Source organism: Triticum aestivum, chromosome 7D, assembly GCF_018294505.1.
Source record: "Triticum aestivum cultivar Chinese Spring chromosome 7D, IWGSC CS RefSeq v2.1, whole genome shotgun sequence".
Lineage (NCBI taxonomy): Eukaryota > Viridiplantae > Streptophyta > Magnoliopsida > Poales > Poaceae > Triticum > Triticum aestivum.
The window spans coordinates 530,720,875-530,743,070 of NC_057814.1; the positions used below are offsets into that span (position 1 = coordinate 530,720,875).

The window sequence follows — 22,196 nt, forward strand, 5'->3', positions numbered from 1 at the left end:
AAAATATATGTTGTTTCACATACGTTGTACATTTTCCAGGAACATATTTTTAGATTTTTTAAACGTATATGTTTTACAGTCTATGTTTTTTCATGCAGATTTTACATTTTTCTTCTACAATAAGATCTTTTTATATACTTGCTAAACATTGTATAAACATTTATAAATAAAAAAATTCTTATGTATACGAAAAATGTACTAAAAAATATACAATGTTTGTGAAACAAGTTGATCATGTATTTAGAAAATGTTAGTCAAGCATTTGACAAAAATATTTAGCTATTATTTGGAAAATTTTAATAAAGCATTTGAAAATTGTTAAATGCGTATAGAAAAATGTTGAACATGTATTAAAACAATGTTAATCAAGCATATACATATTTAATATTTTTCAAATGCGTGCTTAATATATTTTTTAAATTTTTTATGTATTTTTTTGTAATATATTTATTTAGAATATTTAGAGGTATAAATGAAAGTACAAAAAAGGAAAAACAACAAAATCAAAAAACATGAAAAAAAAAAGAAACAAGGCCCTGGCCTCCCATGTGTTTGGGCCGGCCCATTTAGGGAGGCGCCTCAGATGAGAGCATGCTAGGCGTTCCCGTTATCAACCCTGGTTGTTCCTTGTTTGGTCCAGTTTTCTTCTGATTTTTAGTTTTTTCTCGGTTTTGTTTGTTTCTTCATGGTTTTCTTGTTTGCTTTTGTCTTAGCATTTTCAATTAATTTTTATCGTTTCATCATCGCTTTTCTCTGTTTTTTAATTTGATTTTCTTTCTCTATGATTTCTTTGGTTCCTTTGTTTTTCTAGGTTTCACTGGCTTTCTCTCTCTTTCTTTTCTTAGATTATTTATTTATTTATAGGGTTTCTTTGGCTTTATTTCACCGGTTTCTGTTTGGTTTTTTTCTTCATAGATTCATTTATTCAAAATGTTTTATCTCTTAAACAGTGTGATCAAATCTCGAACCGTTCTCACCTTTGGATTTCTCACTTGAGATCTTCAAAACTAGATCCCATGTTAATAGGTTTCGACGAAAAAAGTTTCACCAAAAAACCAGGAAACCAAAAAGAACTATAAAAATGAGTACCAATTTTTTTTGAAGAATCGAATAAGATGCGGAAAAAGGAAGAAAAACCCGGAGACTGAAGCATGGGCCCCCCCCCACACTTTTTCTTCTTTTCTGTGCTACCACGAGAAGCAAGTATGTGCTTCTCGTGGAAGCACCGATGTTTTTCCCTTTCCGAAAAGCAGAAAATATGTTCCTTCACGAGGAGCAAATATGTGCTTCTCTTGGAAGCACAATTTTTTCCCTTTTCGAGACACACAGTTGTGCTTCTTGCAGAGCGAATATATGCCTCCATGAGAAGCAAATTTGTGCTTCTCGGGGTAGGAGACATTTTTTTTCCTTTTCGAGAAGCACAATTGTGGTTCTCGAGAAAATAAATTTGTACCTTCACGAGACGCAAATATGCAAATATGTGTTTCTCATGAAAGCGCAAATTTTTTCCACACAAAAAAACATCCATAATTTTTCTCTCCAAAACATAGGGAAAACCGGGCGAAAAGTAAAAAGCCAAAAATAAAAGACAAAACACATCTAAAACCCGAAAAAGCGTATAGAAAAATAAAGATAAAAAAACTCAGAGCAAGCGCACAACACGTGACATGTGGCGGCAGCTGGACGCAGCACTTCGCGTGGTCCTAAGGCACCAAACTTGAAGACAATCTTCTTTGGGAGGAGTTAACGGAGGAGCTTTCCACGTTTTCATATCATGAAGAGCTCTCTATTGCTTCCACCTCCGAGTACTTGGACGCTTCGACATCTTCCACTTCAACAACATGCGGTGTGACATAAGGTAATGAGATGGTGAGTGAAGAAATATCTTATGATGATGGCATGACACAAGGTAATAACTTTGGCTCAAGCCGTTTTATGTTTTTTGTTTTGTTTTTAGCCAAATATGTTTAGCAAAAGAATCATTTTTTACGAAGCATGATATTAAAAATTCTACTAAAAATTTACCCTCCTATCCATATTAATTGTGCTGGTTTAGTACTAAAGTTAGTAGTAATATTTTTTTAATTCAATTTTTTATGTTTTATGTATATTAGAAATATGTTCGACATGTCTTAGAAAAATTTATTGTTTATTAGAACAAAGAAAAAATAAAGAAATAAAAAATAAAAATAAGCCTGAAAGAATTAGAAAAGAAAACCGAATGGAAAAAAGTAACATCAATGAACGAACGCGGCGCATGCTTGGCTGAATTAGGCGTTGCCTCCTCTAGTTGACACATGCAGGTGTCAACTAGAATTCACCCTACGAGGCTCATTGCGTCAAATTGCCACCAATCGTAAGCGATCAAGCCGACCCATTAAACTAGGGTGAAGTCTGTTTTAAACTTTGAGCTTGTTGAGCTCGTCGGAAACGAACCCTTAGCTCAAAATCCTTGAAGTATGTACCCTGTACTTTCTGATCCCTGTCAATCCTAATCTCACACTTGTTTGGTGCATCGCGAAAAACTCGATCCCAATTGGGATCACCGGCTATTCTAACTGCCATGCCAACTCCACACGTCATACTTATCTTCATCCACCACTCCGTTCTCCTCATTCGCCGTTGCATCAACCCGTGGCCATGCGCTAGTCTTCCAGCTTGTAGTCCTGTTACCACACCGGCAATCACAACACCTCCTCCAGCTCGGACGCGTTGTTGTTGTCGGCTAGCAAACTGACGAGGTCCGAGAAGGCCATGAGTCTCGCCTCCATGGAGATCATCTCGGCGACCTCGAGGTTGACGAGGATAGCGACCAAGGCTGCAACGTGAAATCATCTGAAACAAACCAATCAGTAGCTAGCTCAATGGATTCGTAATTCGTACAACTAGCTTATATGCCCATGAGCTCTCGGCCTTGTGCCCTTTAAGGGCACCCATAGTGTAGGGATTTTCCGCCTCTAACACTGCCTCTTACGCCTTAGAGGCTGACTCTATACACTGCAAGCTTGGACAGCACTGCCTCTTGCATTGACGTCGCCTCTAACCTTAGAGGCCGCCTCTATCGATTTAACAATGAAAAGGACCCCATTCATCAGCGATTGGTTGTAGTAAGATCTGGACAGAAAAAAAAAAGGATGGATAACGATTGGTTGGATTCTTTTATTCATGGTGGGCTCCATCTTAGAGGCTGATTGAGGCCTTCATACGTTGCATAATTTTTGGCTGAGCTAAGAGGCAACATGTGGAACCCACCCATAGAGGCCGTGTTTGCCTCTTTACAGTGTTGATGCTTTAATAAACCATAGTCTGCTTGCAATGAATTGGACATGCTAACTTGCTAGGTCATCTGCCACGCCGGCGATATGCGGTATACCGAAAGTAGAGGAGTCGTGGTGAGCTCTGTTGAATCCTGACGCTGTCGTCTTTGCTGCGTGAGGCAGTACGCTCGCCGCGAGGGTCGAAGGGAGGAACCAGCGCCAAGCGTCGGCGCGTCCGTCAAGAGCGCAGGAGCAAGACCTCAGAAACCTCGCTTTGTCTCTATCGTACTGCTACAATGTTGTATAAGAGCATCTTCAACAGACGCCCAACCGAGCCGCGCGCTAAAATTGTTTTACAGCACCAAAATAGCGTTTTAGTGCGCCAAATGATCGAGTATCTTCAGCAGACGCCAAAAATATACTGTCCAGCTAGCAACAGTAGCATCTCCAACAGGGCCCAAAATTGACCACGTGCGCTCGTACCTAGCTCGCCGCCCGTGGCCTGCTTGCCGCCATGGTCATGGCCATGCCCCGCCGCCCGTGGCCTGCTCACCCCGCCGTGGTCGTGGCCCACGCCCACGCCGTGCCCGTGGCCGTGACCGCACCCCGCCCCGCCGTGCCCGCGCCCCCCCCCCCCCCCCCCGCCGTGCCCGCACCCGCCCGGCCGTGCCCGCGCCCCGCCATGCCCGCACCCGCCCGGCCGTGCTCGCGCCCCGCCGTGCCCGCCCCGCAGTGCCCGCGCCCCGCTGTGCCCGCGCCCGCGCCCTGCTCCGCCCCGTCGTGGCCGCGCCCCCGGCCCGCCCCGCCCCGCCACCGCCGTGGTCGTGGCCACGCCCCGCCGCCGTCGTGGCCCGCCCCGCCCCGCCGCCGTCGTGGCCGCGCCCGCACCTGGGCTCGTCCCGCCCCGCCGCCGCCTTGGTCATGGCTGCGCCCGCGCCCCGCCGCCCGTGGCCGGCTGGCGGGCTGGCGCGCGCATGCGAGGAGGCCGGCAGTGGGCGCACCGAGGAGGACGACGGCGGGCGCACGCGAGGAGGCCAACGGCGGCTGCGGGCGCACGGGGCACTTTTCACGTGCGTGAGAAGTTCAGCGCGCTGGAGTTCACGCGCTAAAAATACGGCTTGCGATCCAGTTTCGTCCGGCGCGCTGAACACTTTTTACAGCATGCTCTATTATGCAGCGTCCGCTGGAGTGCTATGTTCAACTCCGCGCGCGCTAAACTTGTGAATTTTTGGGCGCGACGCTAATATTGGGCGTCTGTTGGAGATGCTCTAAGGACCTTATGTAGCCATGACTCAATTATGTCGGACAGTTGGTCTGCGTGCACTTGCCTGCACTTCACCACACCTTCGAGCTCGATACGACCGCCCATGTGGCTCCCCGCGAGTCACATTCGTCTTCATGCCTCCTTGGATCTTTTTCTGCTGCGCCAAACTATTCTATGCAGGATTGAGACCGGGATCCGTGAGTACAGGATATAGATTTTAGGGATTTAGAGATGAGGGTTCGTTTACAACAAGGTCTACAAACTCAAGGTTTAAAATATACTTCACTCCATTAAGCTACCTTCACACACATTAGGTTTCTATTCCACGATCTTTTTCCTTTCGACTTTTCCATTGTGTACACACTGTAGCTACTCGGAGCACTATAGCGAGCCAGACACAATAGCCCACGCTGGTTTTGATATATTTTGGCGAGGATTTTAAACCTTCCTAACATTCACGTAAACAAAGATGACCGTGTGTTTGTACAGGTCGAGGATTTTAACCTTCCTAACATTTGAAAGGAGCAAAATGGGAAGCCCACACATTTTTTTGATTTATTCGGACTTTCCGGCGATATTCATCTAATGGGAGAAAACATTTCCGTTCATTACAAGGTGCTTATGGTAACTTCGTTAATTTTAGGATGCTATGCCGACTTCGTCTTTCGAAGATGCCCATATGAAAGTATGATATGTGTGTGTATTTTTATAGGGGTGAATGTATGTTTATGAGTGGGAGCGACTTTGATCGTGTTGTTTAAAAAAAAAGAGGGGCACGGACGTTCAGGAAGTCGCCTACCGTGTTGCGCGATCACTGCGCAACGGACGCGTGGCCATGAGCACGGGGTGAAGTGTCCGCGCAAATCCGTATTTTTTTGAAGAGATGCCGCAACCTTGTGCTGTTCGTGGCCGTGTTTGCTTGGTTCCCCCACCAGCTCAACCAAGACATTAATGCCCAGACCAGACCTCTTCTCCCCTACCATCGTAGCAGCAGCCAAGAAATCTGGGCGCAATCGTTTGGTGGGAACGGCGGAGCTCCTGGATCGTCTCCAAATCCCTACAACACCCCTTGAGTTGCTCATCTGCAGATTCATCCTAAGTACTCCTCTCCAGGTTCATCGGAAGAATCAAGGTAGCACGAAGAAGAGTACTCTCCAATCTCGTGCAAATTCATTCCCGTCCAGCTAACCGAAGCCCCGGCTTGTGAACCTCATTACGGGCGGCAGATGGAGACGGAGCCCGTGAGCGCGGCCACGGGGGCCACGGGGTCCGTCCTCAAGAAGCTGGGCGCTCTGCTGGCCGACGAGCACGCGATTCCCAATGGCGACGTCGAGTCCCTCAAGGCGGAGCTCCAGGCGGTGCACTCCTTCCTCAAGACACTATCCCAGGCGGAGGATCCCGGCGAGCGAGGCAGGCGCTGGATGAAGGAGGCGCGGGAGTTCTCGTACGACGTGGAGGACGCCCTAGACGAGCTCATGCTCCCTCCCCGCGACGGATCTGGTAATAGCAACCCAGATGGCTTCTCTGAAAAGATCAGCACATGGTTGACGGAGGCGGCGGCTCGCCGTCGGACAGGCCAAGAGATCAGCGACAGCATCTCCAGGGCCGGCACCGGCGGCGTCGAGGCAGAGGATCCCCGCCGGGACTGCTCTCTCTACAAGGAGACGGGTGAGCCCGTGGGCCTCGACGGGCCCGCTGATGAACTCATCAAAATGTTGAACGGAGGAGGACAGCAATTGGGGGTGGTTTCCATCGTCGGGTGTGGCGGGCTGGGCAAGACGACCCTTGCTCGTCGTGTCTACAACACGTTCGGTGAGCAGTTTGAGTATCGGGCTTTTGTCTCCGTCTCCCGGAAACCTCATTTGGTGGCGATTTTGAGGGATATTCGTAGCCAGCTGGGGTATGAGTATGACCAGACCTTAACTGAGGATGCGCAATCGTTCGCTGACAGCGTCTCCAATTTCCTTCAGGATAAAAGGTACTGTACGCCAGTTCAGATAATAGGAAATTTACACTTTTATTAACCAGCTATAGCATGTAGCTATTTTATCTTCACATATGTTCCAGCGACACGAGGTCCGTGTGAGAGAATATACATTTGCTAGATAGAGATATAGACCAAGAAAGGTGGGCCGGTCTAAGTTCTTTCAGTTTGTATCCAAGTGTGACTCATTCCGCACTACCATATTTTTGAATAGTTCATGCCAATAATGTTAATTTTGATGACTTCGTGACACACTTTTCACTGAACTGCTCATTAAATTAGCTCCTATTTCAGCAAGTTTTGTGTAAAAACTGCTATCCTTTTGAGAACACGGGACAAAATTTGAAGCTAACATTAAGGAGACAAATTGGCCTATGCTGCTGAATCCGTGAAATGTTGTACAGACTACTGGATATTTTCCCTTGTTTTGTGGAATTTACCTACATGATCGCACTTTGCCTACAATTATTGCTTACATTTTCAGATAGTAGTAGAACTTATGATAGTGCTTAGGAGTGCGTTTCTTTATTTTTGTTGTAACGACTGTAGCTTGCTGTTGACATTGCAAAATTATGTGCCAGGTACTTCATCGTAGTAGATGATGTATGGGATGTTCAAACATGGGATATTATCAAGGGTGCCTTTCCAAAAAGCAATTTTGGCAGCAGAATAATCACGACAACGCGTATACATGAAGTAGCCAAATCATGCAGTGCAACATGTGGGGGTCGAGCTTATACGTTAAGCCCTCTCATTACCGCCGACTCGGAAAGGTTGTTCTATAAGATAGTGTTTAATTCTGGTGAGCAATGCCCATCCCACCTCAAAAGAGTTTCTGACAAGATCTTGCAGAAATGTGGTGGTCTGCCCCTGGCAATTATTGCTATCTCTGGTTTGCTGATTGCCAAAAATCATGAAGATCAATGGGAGCAAGTGTACACTTCTATCTGGCATGGACTTGGAAGCAACCCTGCTGTTGAAAGAACCATGAGGATTTTGTTGCTTGGCTACTTTGATCTTAGCCCTTGCCTAAAATCTTGCCTACTTTATCTCAGTGTATTCCCGGAAGGTTATGCTATCAAGAAGGAACGTTTGGTAATGAGATGGATTGCTGAGGGATTCATTCCTGAAGAGCATGGACATACCCTGTATGAGTCAGGAGAGAGGTGTTTTAACGAGCTCATCAACCGGAACCTGATCCAACCAGGGGAGATGAATAAGTTTGGTGAGGTGGAAAGTTGTCGAGTCCATGGCATAATTCTTGATTTCCTCGTATCCATGTCAAACCAAGACAATTTTGTTACTTTCATTGGTGTACCTGGTGTAATCCCTGAGCCGCAAAACAAAGTCCGTCGATTGTCTCTACAGGGCGACAATGAAATTCCTGCAGATCTTATTTTGTGTAATGCCCGGTCACTTTCTGTTTTTGGTGGTTGTGTTAAAATGCCATCCCTGTCGAAGTTCAGACACTTGCGTATTTTAGATATGGAAGGTTCTGGGGAAGTAGAAGATCAACATCTTGCAGAAATAGGTGGTCTGTTCCATCTCAAGTACCTGAGGCTCAAGTCAAAAGTTGGAAAGCTTCCCCAGCAAATAGCAGAGTTACAGTACTTGGAGTCACTTGAGATATGTGAAAGCAATGCGACAACTGAAATTCCATCAGCCATCAATCAACTCACACGGTTGGTGCGTCTAGTTGTTAACGATGAAACTATATTACCGGATGAAATTGGAGGCATCAAAGCATTGCAAGTGCTCAGAGGCATCAATGTCAACACCCAGTCGACCAACTTTGTTCGGCAAGTTTGTCTGCTATCAAACCTGAGGGAACTGAGCATAAGTTTTATCAACTATTATGCTGGTGATAACTGGAAGGAGAACCAGGAAGAGATGGTCAGTTCGATATGTCGCCTAGGCCGAGCAAACCTTCATGTTCTACACATTACTATCAACGAGGGAGCAGATGAGATCTTTGAGGAGTCATGGAGCCCTGCTCCACTTAGTCTCCGGGAACTTGTCGTCGAGGTGGGCGTTGTCTCGAGTGTTCCAAGATGGATTGGCTCACTTGTCAACCTCCAGAAATTGGCGGTACCTATGTGGGAAGTTGGGGAGGAGGATGTGGTGATCCTGGGAAGCCTGCCTGATCTGCGCCATCTTAGCCTCACTGCACTGGCAGCTGGGTCAAAAGAAGGGCGGCTTAGGGTCACCCAAAGCCATGGATTCCCTTCCTTGATCAATTTCCAGATCGGCGGAGAAGAGTGTGCACTTGGGTTAGTTTTTGAAGCTGGTTCCATGCCTAAGCTACAAAATCTCGAGCTCGAGTTTGATGCGGAGGAAACTAGTTCTGTGACTAATGGTGGTTTTGATTTTGGCATCAAGCATCTCTCCTGCCTCACAAGCACAACGGTTCGCTCTACTTACGACGATCCCATTCGTCCCACGTTGGAGGCTGCCATGGAGAGATGCATCAACGACCATCCCAACCGTCCCACGTTGATATGGATGAAATGAATATTTGTAAGATACTGGTTCCCTCTTCCAAAGATTTGACACTCAAAAGTATGTACTGTGCTGTGTTTTTTCTTCTATCTATCCTCTCACAATATCTCTTCCCATATGCTATTTTTCTACCTCTTTCAGGGCAAAATTCAAGCAGGCTGATAGAAGCTGCACCTGCTCACAGTTAGCATGAGCAACAAGACGGGTGAACATGGTTATAGGGTGACACTGAAAAGCCAAGAGTAGAGCAATAACGGGACTGAAGTTCTTGTTACATTCAGTTAGTGGTATTCTACCTATCCAAAAGTTTATTTCAAGAAAACTGTTTTCTTGAAATGTTTCTAGACATAGTTAATAGGTCTTGTTTCTAGACATAGTTCAAGAAAACTGTTTTCTTGAAAAGTTCTTGTTACATCAGTTAGTGGCAATCAGCGTGGTGTACCTCATGGCTGATGGTTAACATTTTCTTTTTGTTCCTTCGTTGTTTGTTAAACTGGGCAAGTGACATTGTAAAACTTTCTTAAGTACTCCCTCTGTAAACTTTTATAAGAGCGTTTACAATTTTCAGACACAGCCGACAAATGGGGAAATGGACAGTTTTACCCTCGATTTGAAATTTGAGTCGTCTTCCTCCTCCAGAGCTCGCGTCGTCTTCTTCCTACAGGAGCTCGCCCGTCTTCCTTCTCCAGCGTGCCGTCTTCCTCCTGCAGGAGCTCGCGTCATCCCCTTCGTCCAAGCGCTCGGGCCCCGCCTGCAGGCACTCGGTCCCGATCCCAGGTGCCCAGTTCGGCCTCCGCTGCGCCCGCTTGGTTGCTGCCGCGCCCGCTTGGCCGCCGCCGCTGTGCCTATTTGGTAGCCGCCCCCGCCCAGCTTGGTCGTCGCCGCCCCAGATTGGTCCTCGCCGCGCCCAGCCCACCTGTCCCCGCCGCCGCGGCACGTTGCTTCTAGGCAGGTTCTCCTCGCCTCTCCCCTTGCACAACAGCAGAACTCAGATCAATTCTTGTGTGCAATCTTACAAATCAATTCTTCTGTACAGTAGAAGTCAGACTAATTTCACAATTTTCTGCACAGTATCACTTGTGGGCAATCTTACAAATCAATTCTTCTGTAATCCATAGAGTACTCCTGCATTTGAAAAAAACCAAATCGATGTGTTCTCATAGAAGATTCTTTTCATGAAATTTGCTCATGTAAGAATGAGAAAGCTGATGTGCACTTCTGTAGCGATAGGGGCATGCACTGAATTGATCTTAGCTTCAAACAGACTGAACTGAACTGATAGGGGAGACAAGGAGATGTTATGGCGTACCTGGGATTTGAGGAGGGGGCGATGCCCAACCTACGACTCCTCTGTCTCCATAGCAAGGATCTAGCTGAGTTGGAAATTAATCTGGTCGATTCCCATAACTAGGCATCTAGCTAAGTTGGAAATTAATCTGGTCATCTAGCTAAGTTGGAAATTAATCTGGTCATCTAGCTAAGTTGGAAATTAATCTGGTCGGAGCATGTGATGTTTTCCTTTGTTCCAATTTCTGCTTCTGAACATATTCAGCAGTATTTGCCAGTCCGGTTGCATGATGAATGGTGGATAATCTGATAAAATCTTCAGGCCATTAACACCACATCTAGTGAAATGCCAAGGAAATTTGTCTTAGCTTCAAACTGACTGAACTGAATTAGTCTTAACTTCAAACAGTGCATCACATGATCATTCCAGTGCCCACTTGATTGTAATGTTCCCACCCGAATCAAGCGAATCGTATGCGCCTGCAAAATGCCAAGGATTACTAGATTCAGCAGATTGACACAAAATTTACAAATGGATCAGTTGAATGATCCTAGAGTACTCCTGCATTTCTATATAAATAAAAGGAGGAGTACCATGAAGGAGCATTTTGTCTCTACAGCAGCATTACTATGAATCTGTACAACAGCATCTAATGATACTCCATATAATTTTTTTCTCTAACGGAGTATTACAAAGAGTAAAAATTTATTTGGTCAATCTGGGCAAATGTATATGAATCTCTACAGCTGAATAAGCTAATGCATATAAATTCACACTATTCTGCATTACTATTCTTATTCAGAAACTACTCCATATAAATTCAGCGGGTAATTCTTCAAACAGGAACCATATTCACATTATCCTGCAGGAAATGAACTGTACAAATGCTGTCCATTTTAAATGCATATCTGATGTTTTAGCTTATAAACCTAACCAATTCTGAACCATATAAATTGAAGATTGTGTCATTTGATAGATTTGTTCATGCAGATATAAGCAAGAGCAGCATCGACACAACAACAGCAGCAACACAATAGCAGCAGCAATCACTCAATCAAGTACTCCATCAACAAATTAGCAGCAGTAGCTCAAGCAAGTACTCCAGCAACAAACACAGTAGCAGCAGCAGTAGCTCAAGCAAAAACAGCAGCAGTAAATTAGCAGCAGCATCAGCAACATCGCGAAGATGATGAACTTTGACCTGAATTGTTCTCCACCAGAAGAGGATGAACCTGGACCTCAAGCAAATACTCCACCTGCAGGAGAAGAAGTTGATATGGAACTCCAAGAAGAAGTTGACATGGAACTCCAAGAAGAAGTTGGTATGGAACTCCAAGTAGAAGAAGCAGTGCATGGTCAAGCAGCAGGTACTCCTGCTAGCCACTCTAGCTAGCTACCCACAACATGTGGTCTATCTTGTGATCATTAAGGCCTCCATCACTTCCCTAATTTCCTTTTTCTTTTGCTACTGTAGGTGGTCAGCAGTTACGTAGGCAAAGAAATTCAATGCTAGATGAGCAGAGATATGCTGCCTACATGGCACTACATACCATGAATCTGGCTAGGGGTGGAAAATTCAAAAGAAATGACAAGAAGGTTGTTGCTCAAATTTTTCAAGTTGGTGTTCAACATATTCGAAAAATCTGGACGATAGCAGAGCGACAAAAAGCACTTGGTCAGGAGGTAAATGTGTCCACCGGAAGGAAAGGAAGATGCGGAAGAAAAGGAAAGGATGATACTCTATCCAAAATCCCCACAGTTCCTTTGAATCGAAGGTCGACTCTCAGGTCACTTGCTCGCCAACTGGGTGTCAGTCATACTACACTCTACAAAAAACTCAAGCTTCGCAAGATTAGGAGGCACTCCAATCATTTGAAGCCATTCTTGAAAGAAAAAAATAGAAGAGAAAGGATCAAGTTTTGTTTGTCAATGCTTGACGAGACCACCTTAGCAGCTCCAAGACCTAAATTCATCAGTATGCACAACATTGTGCATATTGACGAAAAGTGGTTCTATATGACAAAAATGAACAGATGCTACTACCTCCTCCCTGAGGAAGCTGACCCAGTCAGAACTGTTCGGAACAAGAACTGTATTGGGAAAGTGATGTTTCTGACCGCTGTTGCTCGACCTAGATATGACGCTGAAGGCAATATGACATTCTCAGGTAAAATTGGTGTCTGGACCTTTGTGCAAGAGATTCCCGCTGCCAGAAGAAGTGAATATAGAGCAAGAGGTACCATTGAAATCAAGTCCGACAACGTGAACCGACGGGTAATGAGGAGGTATATGATAGAAAAAGTGGTTCCAGGAATAAAGAAAGTTTGGCCCGCAGATGATACTAATCCAATATTGATCCAGCAAGATAACGCGAGAACGCACATTCTTCCCGGTGATGCAGAGTTTGCAGAAGCTGTAGCTACAACTGGTCTGGACATTAAAATAATAAACCGGCCTCCAAATTCTCCTGATCTAAACGCACTTGATCTTGGATATTTCAGATCCCTTGAGTCTTTGACCGATTGCAGAGCACCCACGACTATCAAAGAGCTGATTCAAGGTGTACATGAAGAATTTGATGAGTATGATGCCGGGAAACTCAACAGAATATTTCTAACACTTCAGACCATCATGGTAGAGGTGATGAACCATGGAGGAGAAAATTCATACAAAATTCCACATTTGCGCAAGGAGAGATTGGAAAGGCAAGGAATCCTACCGCCTAGGATTCACTTTCCCCGTGAGGTTTATGAAAATGCCATGGAGATTCTAGAACAAGATATCATGGAGTAGTGGAGTATGTCAAGACTCGCAATGCTTGCAACTTGTTGTGGAGTATGTTGAGACTTGTAGTGCTATGATGAAACTTGTTTGTGGAAGTGCATTCATGAGACTTGTATTGTTTGTGGATATGGATTATTTGTAGGTATGAAATGGATTATATTGTGTTGTTTGAAATGGAGTACTCCATATGTGTTGTTTGAAATGGAGTGTGCAAGTTTCTAAAATTATATGCAAGCTTCTGAAATTATATGCAAGTTTCTTAACTTTATGGAAATTTCCAAATTTTATGTGGAAGTTTCTGTTTTTTTTAAGTTTTCCGAATTATATGGAAGTTTCTGAATTTATTGAAGTTTTCTGAATGGAGAAGAGTGGAGAGGAGAGGACAAGAGTGGAGAGGAGAGTGGAGAGGAAAGGAGAGGACAGGAGCATGCTCTACAACTACTCCATGAGCAACACTAGATTAGCTGCTTAGTCTATTTTCAATTAACAGTAAGCAAGCAACTCCAGCAAGCAATATTCTACTCCAAGTACCAAATGAAAAATTTCTACACAATCATGCTCACTAAATATTCTTCTCTAGCAAGCAATATTCTAGTTTTGCGTACTCTATTTTCAATTAACAGTAATCAAGCAAATAAACAGTGAACCATCAATAGATTCATTCCGAAACTTTCATGAGTACTCCTTGTTGGAAAGCTTGCTGGTGAATTAACAGTAAATAGTGAACCACCAGTAGGAGTAACTAGTGAAGCTTGCTGGAGTATTTTGAATCTCTGGTGAATACTCTTGCAAAAATTGACTCAGGAGCAAAGACTAAACACAAAATATGAAGTGACATCATCAGTAGTGCTCTGGTTGCTCTGTATACATCTACTACTCCCTCCATGTTCCTAATTTTTGTTCAGAACATCATTTAATTTCTGTAAATAATCATCACTCTACAGTGCATGAAGATCCTATCCCAAGTCTGTCTTAACAAAAAAGTGCAGAATTGAAATAATCATCAGAGCACACAATCTGAAGCAGAGAACACAAGCAGAGCATGAACAAGTTTTTCTTAGCATCTCTGAAGCAAAGCACACAATCAGAGCACACAAGGGGACGAAGATGAAGTCTGACCTGATCTGCAGATGAAGATGAAGTTGAAGTCGCCCGGCAGCTTGAACTCCCCCTCGTCCGCCAGAGCAGCAACCGCATCTGCAGGACCTCCACGTCGTGCAGACCTGGCAGCAGCAGCCGCATCTCCAGTACCGGTGCTCCTCCTTGCAGGTCGAGGAAGACGAGGAGCGCTAGCGTTTGTCGCCGCCGTCGTCGAGACGGAGAACGCTGCCACCGTCGTCGAGCAGGACAAGGCTGTCTGCCCCGCACTACTGCTGCTCTTCCTGGACTTCAGTAAAAAAGCCAGCTTTGGCTTGAGCAGGAGAAGGTGGCGCATGCGACGCCGGCGAGAGGGAGAGGCGGCGCGGGCGAAAGGGAGAAGCGGCGACGTAGACGCAGGCGAGCGGCGTGGGTGAGAGGGAGAGCGGCACGGGCCAGAGGAAGAGCGGCGTGGGCGAGAGGGAGAGCGGCGCGGGCCAGAGGAAGAGCGGCGCGGGCGAGCTAGGGATTTCAGAGTGAGTGAGGAGAGGAGGGGAATCGCGAGTGAGTGAGGCGAGGGAGGGGCAAAATGGGAAACGACAAGATTTTCGTAGCGTTACGAAATTTGAACTACAATTCCTAAACGCTCTTATAAAAGTTTACGGAGGGAGTACATAGTTACATTAACATCTTCTTTTGCGGGGAAAGTACATCGACATCATAGTGTGTTTTTTGTGTATGTTCCTGCCGACGCGGTCCCGCCAGGAGGCACCCGGCACCGCCAGCAGCTGCTCCTCCGGGGCTCAGCTGGGTGCTCGTGCCGGCTGAAAGGCAGCCGGAGTTGGTGGGCCGCGTGTATCACGCAACGAAGCGGGCGGCGGAGGCGGCTGCCAGCCGCTCCAAGTGGAGCCGATTCGCTCTGAAGCCACTCCCCCGGCCAGTGACGACGACGAGGCTCTCGGCGACGCCATCCGCCAATTTGAACTAGTAGTCCGATGGCATGCATGATAAACTACCATATGCTATGTCATGTATGAACTATGTGCTATGTGTTATATGACCTATGAAGTACGTTGTTTGATCTATGTTGCATGATTGTGTGGATTTGAGCTGTGGACATGGACAAATGAGGGATAACCGGGCTAAGGAGGAGATAGTTGTCCAGTTGGCTCTCTGCCGGTCCCGGTAGGATACCCAAGTGTCACAGAGCAACCCCCCCCTCCCCCCCCAACACACAGACACACACACACACACAAAGAGGAGGAGGAGACTGCTGCCGCATCGAACACCTCCAACTCGAGCGCTGAGCAGATCCACCTTGAACCCTATGTCACCACGAGCGCTACAATTTCTATCAAGACAAGGGCAGTTGGCGGCGGTGGGTGAAGTTTCTCTGTAGCCTCCTGATTTGAACATAGAACATGCCTAATTTTAGTAGTCCGATGGACAAGGGTAAGGGCAAAGGCGGCAGTGGGTGAACTTCCTCTGTAGCCTGATTTGAACTAGCAGAGCAGGTCTGATTTTTTTAGTTCGATGGCATGTATGATGTACTACCCTATGTTATGTCCTGTATGAACTATGTGCTATGTCGTATATGAACTATGAAGTATGTTGTTTGATCTACTTCATATGATATGGTGTGGATATAGGGGTTTGCATGAACTACCCTATGCTATATGGCTATATCATATATGAACTACGTGATATGAAGTACATCGCTTGATCTACTTTGTATGATATTGTGTGCATTTGAGGATTTTCATAGGAGTGACCGGGCACGGGCGCATATGCCAACATATAGGTGTCAAATTAGGATATCGTCGTGGTTGTAGATGCTCTTAGCACCTGCGTTGTACAAGCCTAACACCACCACGGCCACGCTAGATCTGCCCTCATGACTCATCGCATCGATCACAGCAGTATTATGATTCGGATTTTTGCCGACACATGGCAGAATGTTCCCTATTCTTGCAGCACATATGCTCAACAAATTTATGTGAAAAAGCAACTCAACAAATCAAACATCCAACATGATATATGAAGACAACAGCTATCCCAATGAATATCCAAGTGGCGAATTTATTCAGATACTGGGTTTTTACAACAATATAGTACAATCTTCGCTGATATTAACAAAATACACTCCTCTCGATTGTTTTTTATTTATTTACGGGGAAACGAGAGAAGCCCATGCAGGCAGTGGCAGTACAATTCTAAATGAAGGGTCCACATAGCAACAGAGTATTTTTATGCTGCACTGGGTGAGCAGCAAGCCCACACTCAGCGTCCCTATTGTAAACCCAAGGTCCAAAGAATAAAAACACGCATGACTGTTGACAACTTCAATGACATCGTGCGAAAATTCATATGTAGCACAAACTAATCCATCTTGACATTCGAATAGAGGAGCGTGTCCCTGGTAAGCGGCATGTTCATGAGCAGGCAAATCTGCACAATCAGCACATAGTGCCGTCAGATATGCGTTTCAACAAAGTTAATCAATAATAGACAAGACTAGGAGAAAGCATGCTCACCCCAATGAGAGTTGACACAAGAAAGATGATCCCTGTAATCCATGCAAGACTCAATCTAACAAGATATATAGCAGCTATAGAAGCTGTAGCATTAGTTTTAGATGCTTCTGCAAGCCGTCTTGAGATATGCAATGAAGACGGTGCATCGATGATGGATGCCAAGGATGTTGAAGCCTCCTTGGTGGATATTACCAGCCCAACAATTTTCCCTATATTAACACATGACAAATGTCAAAAGAGAAGAAAATAAATCAACTGGCAATAGTGTTCTGCAAATATAACAAGAGTACTCATTCATAAGGTTATGTTTTAAGTCAACAATCAACGGCACAAAGTTACTTACCATTATATGCTCCCTGCAATTGATCAAATGCTTTGGTGAGAGCTGTTTGAACTACTTCCACTCCCTGCTTGACAATTTCTGCGGAACCATATTCATCTTCCAGAGCCTAAATAAACCCATCAAATAAGTAACTTCATATGACTAGCATAGGGGGTTGGGGTCATGTGCTTCATAAGAATATTCAAATTGCATAAAGATACTGTTGCTGTTGAGAAAATTCCTTATATAACACTGTTTTAAATGTTGTTTCCTTATTTGACACTGAAAAACTTGTTCTTCCCTATCTAACACCGTGTCTAAATTTTATGCCCTTTTTATGACACTTCCGTCCATTTTAAGACTTAACTGTGTTAAATGGCATCTGAAAAGACCTATTTGCCCCTCATGTAGTATGTGACAATTTTTAAGTGGTTGTTTAGCTTGAGTATGCAACTCTATCTAAATGGCAAGTCTGGTAGATCTACTCAATTTGCCCCTGGGAGCAGTGCGTTTAGAATTCCTATCCATCATCGTATATGGCAGATATTCCTATCCATCATCGTATATGGCAGAAATTTGCTCACGTACCTAGCAAAATGTTGGAAACAAACACGACCTCGTGTCCGTGTAGAATTCCTATCCATCATCGTATATGGCAGATATTGCTAGGTGTATGTGTATCTACCCAGCCCCTTAGTAACAGCCGTAAGTTCAGATTGAAAGAAAGAAAATAAACAAGACTGACACGGTCCTGTGGCCATCAATCGCCTCGTGTGTCACCGAGATAATATTGCTAGCTTGGTTAGCTAGCCAGCCAACGTAAAATCGATCAGGCGAGAGATCGACTGCTAGCTAGCTTCGTCTACGTCTTGACGGAACCATTAGCTCCGAAAGTACTCAAGTCTGTATGTCGGAAAGCACTCGGCTACAACAACGTCGAGGTCGGGTCGAAGGCCAACACAAATCGAGTCAGCCAGATACACATACACGTAAAAATTTCACATACCACATGAGGGGCAAATAAGTCTTTTCATGTGTCATTTAACACCGTTAAGGCTTAAAATAGACGGAAATGTCATAAAAGGCATAAAATTAAGACGCAGTGTTAAATAAGGAAGAAAAAAAATTCAGTGTCAAATAAGGCAACAAATTTGAATACAGTGTTAAATAAGGAATTCTCTCGTTGCTGTTTGGTCTTAGGAATGAATAGTTACAGCTTTACAGGGTCTCTCGAATATTTTGCTGTGCACAGTTCATAAGAATATTTAAATTGCAGCTAAAGATTTATGTTTATAATTACCTTAATGCCCGTGAAGTGGCATACTAATAACTCTGCAGGGCTCACAATGCCTCCTGAGAAATCTTCGTGAACCTGAATACCCCTTTTGATGGTTTTGAGAAGGGAGATCAAGCTGGATGCAAATTCAACGTCTACTTCCTGTGTAGACATGCAAATCAAGTTAAATAATTCCTACAATTTAATAGTCAATTTTGCACAAACTAGGAAGTGACCTCATCCAATTTTAACAGAAAAAGCAATGCATCCTCAGAGACGAGTTATGTTCTTTTGAAGCCAAGTTCAGGTTAGTATGCAAATGGATGATGAAGCGATGCTAACCTTATTGAGGAGCAAAGTAAGACTGTTTCCACTCTTCAATGGGATGATTAATTTGCTATCAGCCTTCTGATAGGATCCCTCCAACCAGGTTGCCTGCACACAAAATATTCTACTTATAGTTTCTAAATTGTATACTAGTTTTCTCCTAAAGAAATAGTATACTTACCAAGTTGGTGAGTTCATTATCAAGAACATCTGATCCAGAAGATTCATCTGAACGAATGACAATCAATTCATCCCTATCTGCAAGGTACATGATCAATGATACTTATGTGTTGACAGGGCAAATACAGAAGTAGGGGCATCCAAGTTCCAAAAAAAGGGAGATGTTCAGTAATTAGTCAGACCTGTAAGCCCTGTAGCAGCATTTTTTGCAACATCAATCTTGGTTTTGTAAATACTACCGGCATCAGATACGAAGCTATCGACAGAGTCTGATATATGATCAAGAGAGACAACATTAGTCGCTACATCAAAATGCATGAATGATTCAGATAGAATCATCCCCAACAAATTAACATACCATGGGACCCATCAATTTGCATCAAGAAAACAGCACGAGGCCTGTCAAATGGCTTTGGGAGTAGCAGCTCGTTTAACTGAAAATCAAGATAGACAAAGGTTGAATGGCTTAGACAGAGTAGCACGATGCGTGCACAGACTAGCTGAATCATGAAAGCTAAATAACCTTTGCAGAAGAAGGCGCGGGAAGCATGGCAGGTGGTGCAAAACCAAGCAAGACAGAAACAGCTGCGGAAACTTCATCAAGTGACATCGACGTGGCCTGTTGTAGCATGACAAGGCATATCATGAGATCATACTGGCGCGTGGGGTACAAATGAAATAAAAACGAAAACTAAGGTTGATCTGTCATGGTAACCAGCATTGCCTTCACAATTAACGCAGTAAGCGGAGGCAGTTAGTCAAAGCAAGGGTAAAGTGCTATTAGGGCATGTATAAACGCAGGTGCTTAGCAAACGAAACAAAAGAACTGTTTCTTGTCATGCAGGTCGGCTAAGGTGCTAATTTATAGGTACCTCTGATTAACACGCTGCTATGCATGTAACTACCTGTAGCTAAAAGATAATCCAACTATCTGATTAAGTACCCATGGAGAGTATAGGTGACTAACTTTCTTTTTCAGAACGAGTAGATGAGATGACATATATGGCTGGGCAGTTGACGATCTATTAGCTATATTCGCTCTCTTTAAGCCCCGGCGTAAATGCATCATATCGCGGTGAAACAGCTAGTATTTGGTGCTGTCATCTGGTATTTGTGTTTTGAAACTAAAAACCGGAATCCGGCATGGTCTGTAGGAAGCAGCAACGGGTTGGTCCGTAGAGAAAGAGAGGGGAAAATCGGTGGCCGAACCTGGTCGCCCTGCTGATCCCGCAGGTAGCGGTGCGACGCGCCGTCGATGAAGGCGGCGGCATCTCCCTGTCCCTGTGGCCGCACACGGATGGAGCCATCGTAAGGGGACGACAGAGATGAGGGATTGCAAAGAGAGGGAGAGCTGGGTACCTCAGGGGCGGCGGCGACGAAGGAGAAGGCGAGCGCGAGGAGAGGGAGGAGGAGGAGGAGGTGGTGACGGCGAGCCATGGTCGCCGGCGTCGGCTGGAGATCGGATCAAGTCGCTACAGAAGATTTGGATCTTGGCTGCCCCCCTCTGTCAACCTCTAGAAAATAAATTGGGGAAACAAGTTGCGCAAGGGCTTGTTTGGTTAGAGTGATTCCGGCCGGGATCACAGCCCAATCCACGTGGAACACTACCGTGGGGAATAATTCCCGGTTTAGAATGGTGTATGTGTTTGGTTGAGGTCGGGACGGGGAAAATCCCGGCCTGGCCCACCCCGTTCTGTGATGTTCCATGGGGGAGAAAAGAATCCGCTCTGAGCAGTGGAACGAATCCGGCTCCAAAGTTGAGGTGATGGGTGTCAAGTAGAGGATTAACCCCATCCCTGGGTGTATTTGTTCCACTAGGGGATTGTATCCCCTACAACAAACATGGCCTAAAGAAGAGCAACCGATTTGGAGGTGGAGAACAGCAGGACGACACTTGTAAGCCTGGCGACTAGGGTTCGTTCCTCTACCGATTTCACGTCGTCGTGAGTCTACCTCGTCAAAACAACCATCAATCTCTCCTCCATTTTGTTTTCTTCTGTTTGGGTTGAAGGGGACACCTGGATTGTCTTCTCGACCTTGCACAAATCACCTTTCTTGGAGCCGGGTCGATTTTTGCTAGGGGTGTAGCATCCATGGTGGTGGACATAACAACAAGCGAAGGAAGCAAGGTCAATGGTGGACTGAGCGGATCAGAGGATGATCTTGGTGAGATGATGTGGAGGATGGGGATTGAAGAGGGAGAGTATGATGATGTGGTCTTTAAGGAAATGTAGGACGTAGCATGGCTCCGACTAGGGTTCATACCACGAACGAATTTGCTCCTCCAACCTTTTACTCGAATATATGTGAACGACGTGGGGTACGACTGAGCAAGTCAAGTTCAGGGCGCTAGAGGGGAACCTTTTCATGATCCAGTGTTCTTGCTTGGGAGATTGGCTTAGGGTGACGAAGGCAAGGCCATGGCACTTCCGAGGGTTTGCAGTGATCATAGAACCATATGATGGCCTCGTGTTGCCCAATTCAATTAAACTGGGCTGAATTGCGATATGGGCTCAAATCCACAAACTACCAGATGGGTATAACATGGCAATGGGTACCTGCAACCCACAAACCCGACGGGTAAAAACCCTATTAGGGTAAGGGTTTGGAAAAATAAATACCCATGGATTTATGAATGGAAAAAATGTACCCATCAGGTAAGTCGGGTATGGTACGAGAAGGAAATACCCAAACCCGTATACTCGCATACCCATATACTAATTCCTTCTAACTTGTAGGTCCCATGCATGTGTCGTTCGCGTAAGGAAAAAGGAACCCTGACCAATTTACCCTAGGCTAACGCAACCGCTAGCCTCGACCCAAAATCCCCTACCTTTACCCATGTGCATGATCTTGTTTAAATTTGTTAATCTTGTTTTGTGAACTCATGATTTTGTCTTTGATTTTGTTTATCTTATTATATAGTCGCCTTCATTTGATCATTTTTAAATAGGGGTTGTAGAAGTATCTTCAATAAAAGAAAAATAGAGAAAATTGTGCCCCTCTTGTTTGTGTCGTAATTGGAAAAAAAGAAAAAACATATGTGAATGTTTCTCTAAAAAGAGCTACTCATCCATGAATATAATTGGACATTGTTTAGTGTCATCTAGTTCATTCTTATTGCTATATATTTCTCAAAACTAATACTACTCTCTTTATTCCATCACACAGCAAGTCATCATATATATATATATATGTGTGTGTGTGTGTGTGTGTGTGTGTGTGTGTGTGTGTGTGTGTGTGTGTGTGTGCTGGAATGCTAAAATGTGGTATGAGTTGGCGAACGTAGCATGCAATTTCAAAAAAAATCCTACGATCACGCAAGATCTATCTAGAAGATGCATATCAACGAGAGGGGAGAGTGTGTCCATGTACCCTCGTAGACCAGAAGCGGAAGCGTTAGG

The 22,196-nt window shown here is 44.9% G+C and overlaps 3 protein-coding genes across 11 annotated transcripts; 1 reads left to right on the plus strand and 2 right to left on the minus strand.

The window, feature by feature from the left end:
* The first annotated feature begins 5,412 nt into the window (after positions 1-5,412).
* On the plus strand, positions 5,413-9,480 carry LOC123163967 (disease resistance protein RGA5). Of its 3 annotated transcripts, none has more exons than XM_044581371.1 (4): positions 5,413-6,499; positions 7,087-8,775; positions 8,885-9,022; positions 9,146-9,480. In XM_044581371.1, exons 1-3 carry the CDS (start codon positions 5,748-5,750, stop codon positions 9,000-9,002), a joined length of 2,559 nt encoding a protein of 852 aa, XP_044437306.1. In that variant the 5' UTR covers positions 5,413-5,747; the 3' UTR covers positions 9,003-9,022; positions 9,146-9,480. The 3 variants fall into 3 exon arrangements, with proteins under 3 accessions (XP_044437306.1, XP_044437304.1, XP_044437305.1); XM_044581370.1 differs by having other exon boundaries at positions 5,415-5,653; positions 5,748-6,499; positions 7,087-9,022; XM_044581369.1 differs by having other exon boundaries at positions 7,087-9,022.
* On the minus strand, positions 9,361-14,760 carry LOC123163968 (uncharacterized). Of its 7 annotated transcripts, none has more exons than XR_006482126.1 (4): positions 14,196-14,750; positions 10,729-10,771; positions 10,314-10,629; positions 9,754-9,974 (listed from the first exon to the last, which is right to left on the minus strand). XR_006482126.1 is itself a non-coding variant. In XM_044581373.1 (4 exons), exons 1-4 carry the CDS (start codon positions 14,509-14,511, stop codon positions 10,436-10,438), a joined length of 495 nt encoding a protein of 164 aa, XP_044437308.1. In that variant the 5' UTR covers positions 14,512-14,760; the 3' UTR covers positions 9,849-10,435. The 7 variants fall into 7 exon arrangements, 3 of the variants coding, with proteins under 3 accessions (XP_044437308.1, XP_044437309.1, XP_044437307.1); XR_006482129.1 differs by adding an exon at positions 10,098-10,129 and having other exon boundaries at positions 9,761-9,974; positions 10,314-10,771; positions 14,196-14,715; XM_044581373.1 differs by having other exon boundaries at positions 9,849-10,440; positions 10,499-10,629; positions 14,196-14,760.
* Positions 14,761-16,191: 1,431 nt separating this feature from the next.
* On the minus strand, positions 16,192-20,414 carry LOC123165827 (uncharacterized). The gene is made up of 11 exons (XM_044583560.1): positions 20,152-20,414; positions 20,002-20,073; positions 19,316-19,411; positions 19,151-19,226; positions 18,975-19,061; positions 18,794-18,870; positions 18,628-18,720; positions 18,310-18,447; positions 17,031-17,136; positions 16,688-16,896; positions 16,192-16,601 (listed from the first exon to the last, which is right to left on the minus strand). The coding sequence occupies exons 1-11, from the start codon at positions 20,227-20,229 to the stop codon at positions 16,533-16,535; spliced, it is 1,101 nt and encodes a 366-aa protein (XP_044439495.1). The 5' UTR covers positions 20,230-20,414; the 3' UTR covers positions 16,192-16,532.
* Between the last annotated feature and the right edge of the window lie 1,782 nt (positions 20,415-22,196).

What these genes read in the sequence shown, in the direction of transcription:
- LOC123165827 (XM_044583560.1), bottom strand. Translation starts at nt 20,229, where the DNA reads ATGGCTCGCCGTCACCACCTCCTCCTCCTCCTCCCTCTCCTCGCGCTC. An exon ending in CCGCGCCTTCTTCTGCAAAG is followed by an intron (nt 19,227 to 19,315) that starts GTTATTTAGCTT and finishes CTTGATTTTCAG; the next exon opens with TTAAACGAGCTGCTACTCCC. An exon ending in ATAATGAACTCACCAACTTG is followed by an intron (nt 18,721 to 18,793) that starts GTAAGTATACTA and finishes TTTTGTGTGCAG; the next exon opens with GCAACCTGGTTGGAGGGATC.
- LOC123163968 (XM_044581373.1), bottom strand. Translation starts at nt 14,511, where the DNA reads ATGCGCCACCTTCTCCTGCTCAAGCCAAAGCTGGCTTTTTTACTGAAG. An exon ending in CATCTTCATCTGCAGATCAG is followed by an intron (nt 10,772 to 14,195) that starts GTCAGACTTCAT and finishes GGCATTTTGCAG; the next exon opens with GCGCATACGATTCGCTTGAT. An exon ending in GGTGGGAACATTACAATCAA is followed by an intron (nt 10,630 to 10,728) that starts GTGGGCACTGGA and finishes GCATTTCACTAG; the next exon opens with ATGTGGTGTTAATGGCCTGA.
- LOC123163967 (XM_044581369.1), top strand. Translation starts at nt 5,748, where the DNA reads ATGGAGACGGAGCCCGTGAGCGCGGCCACGGGGGCCACGGGGTCCGTC. An exon ending in AATTTCCTTCAGGATAAAAG is followed by an intron (nt 6,500 to 7,086) that starts GTACTGTACGCC and finishes ATTATGTGCCAG; the next exon opens with GTACTTCATCGTAGTAGATG.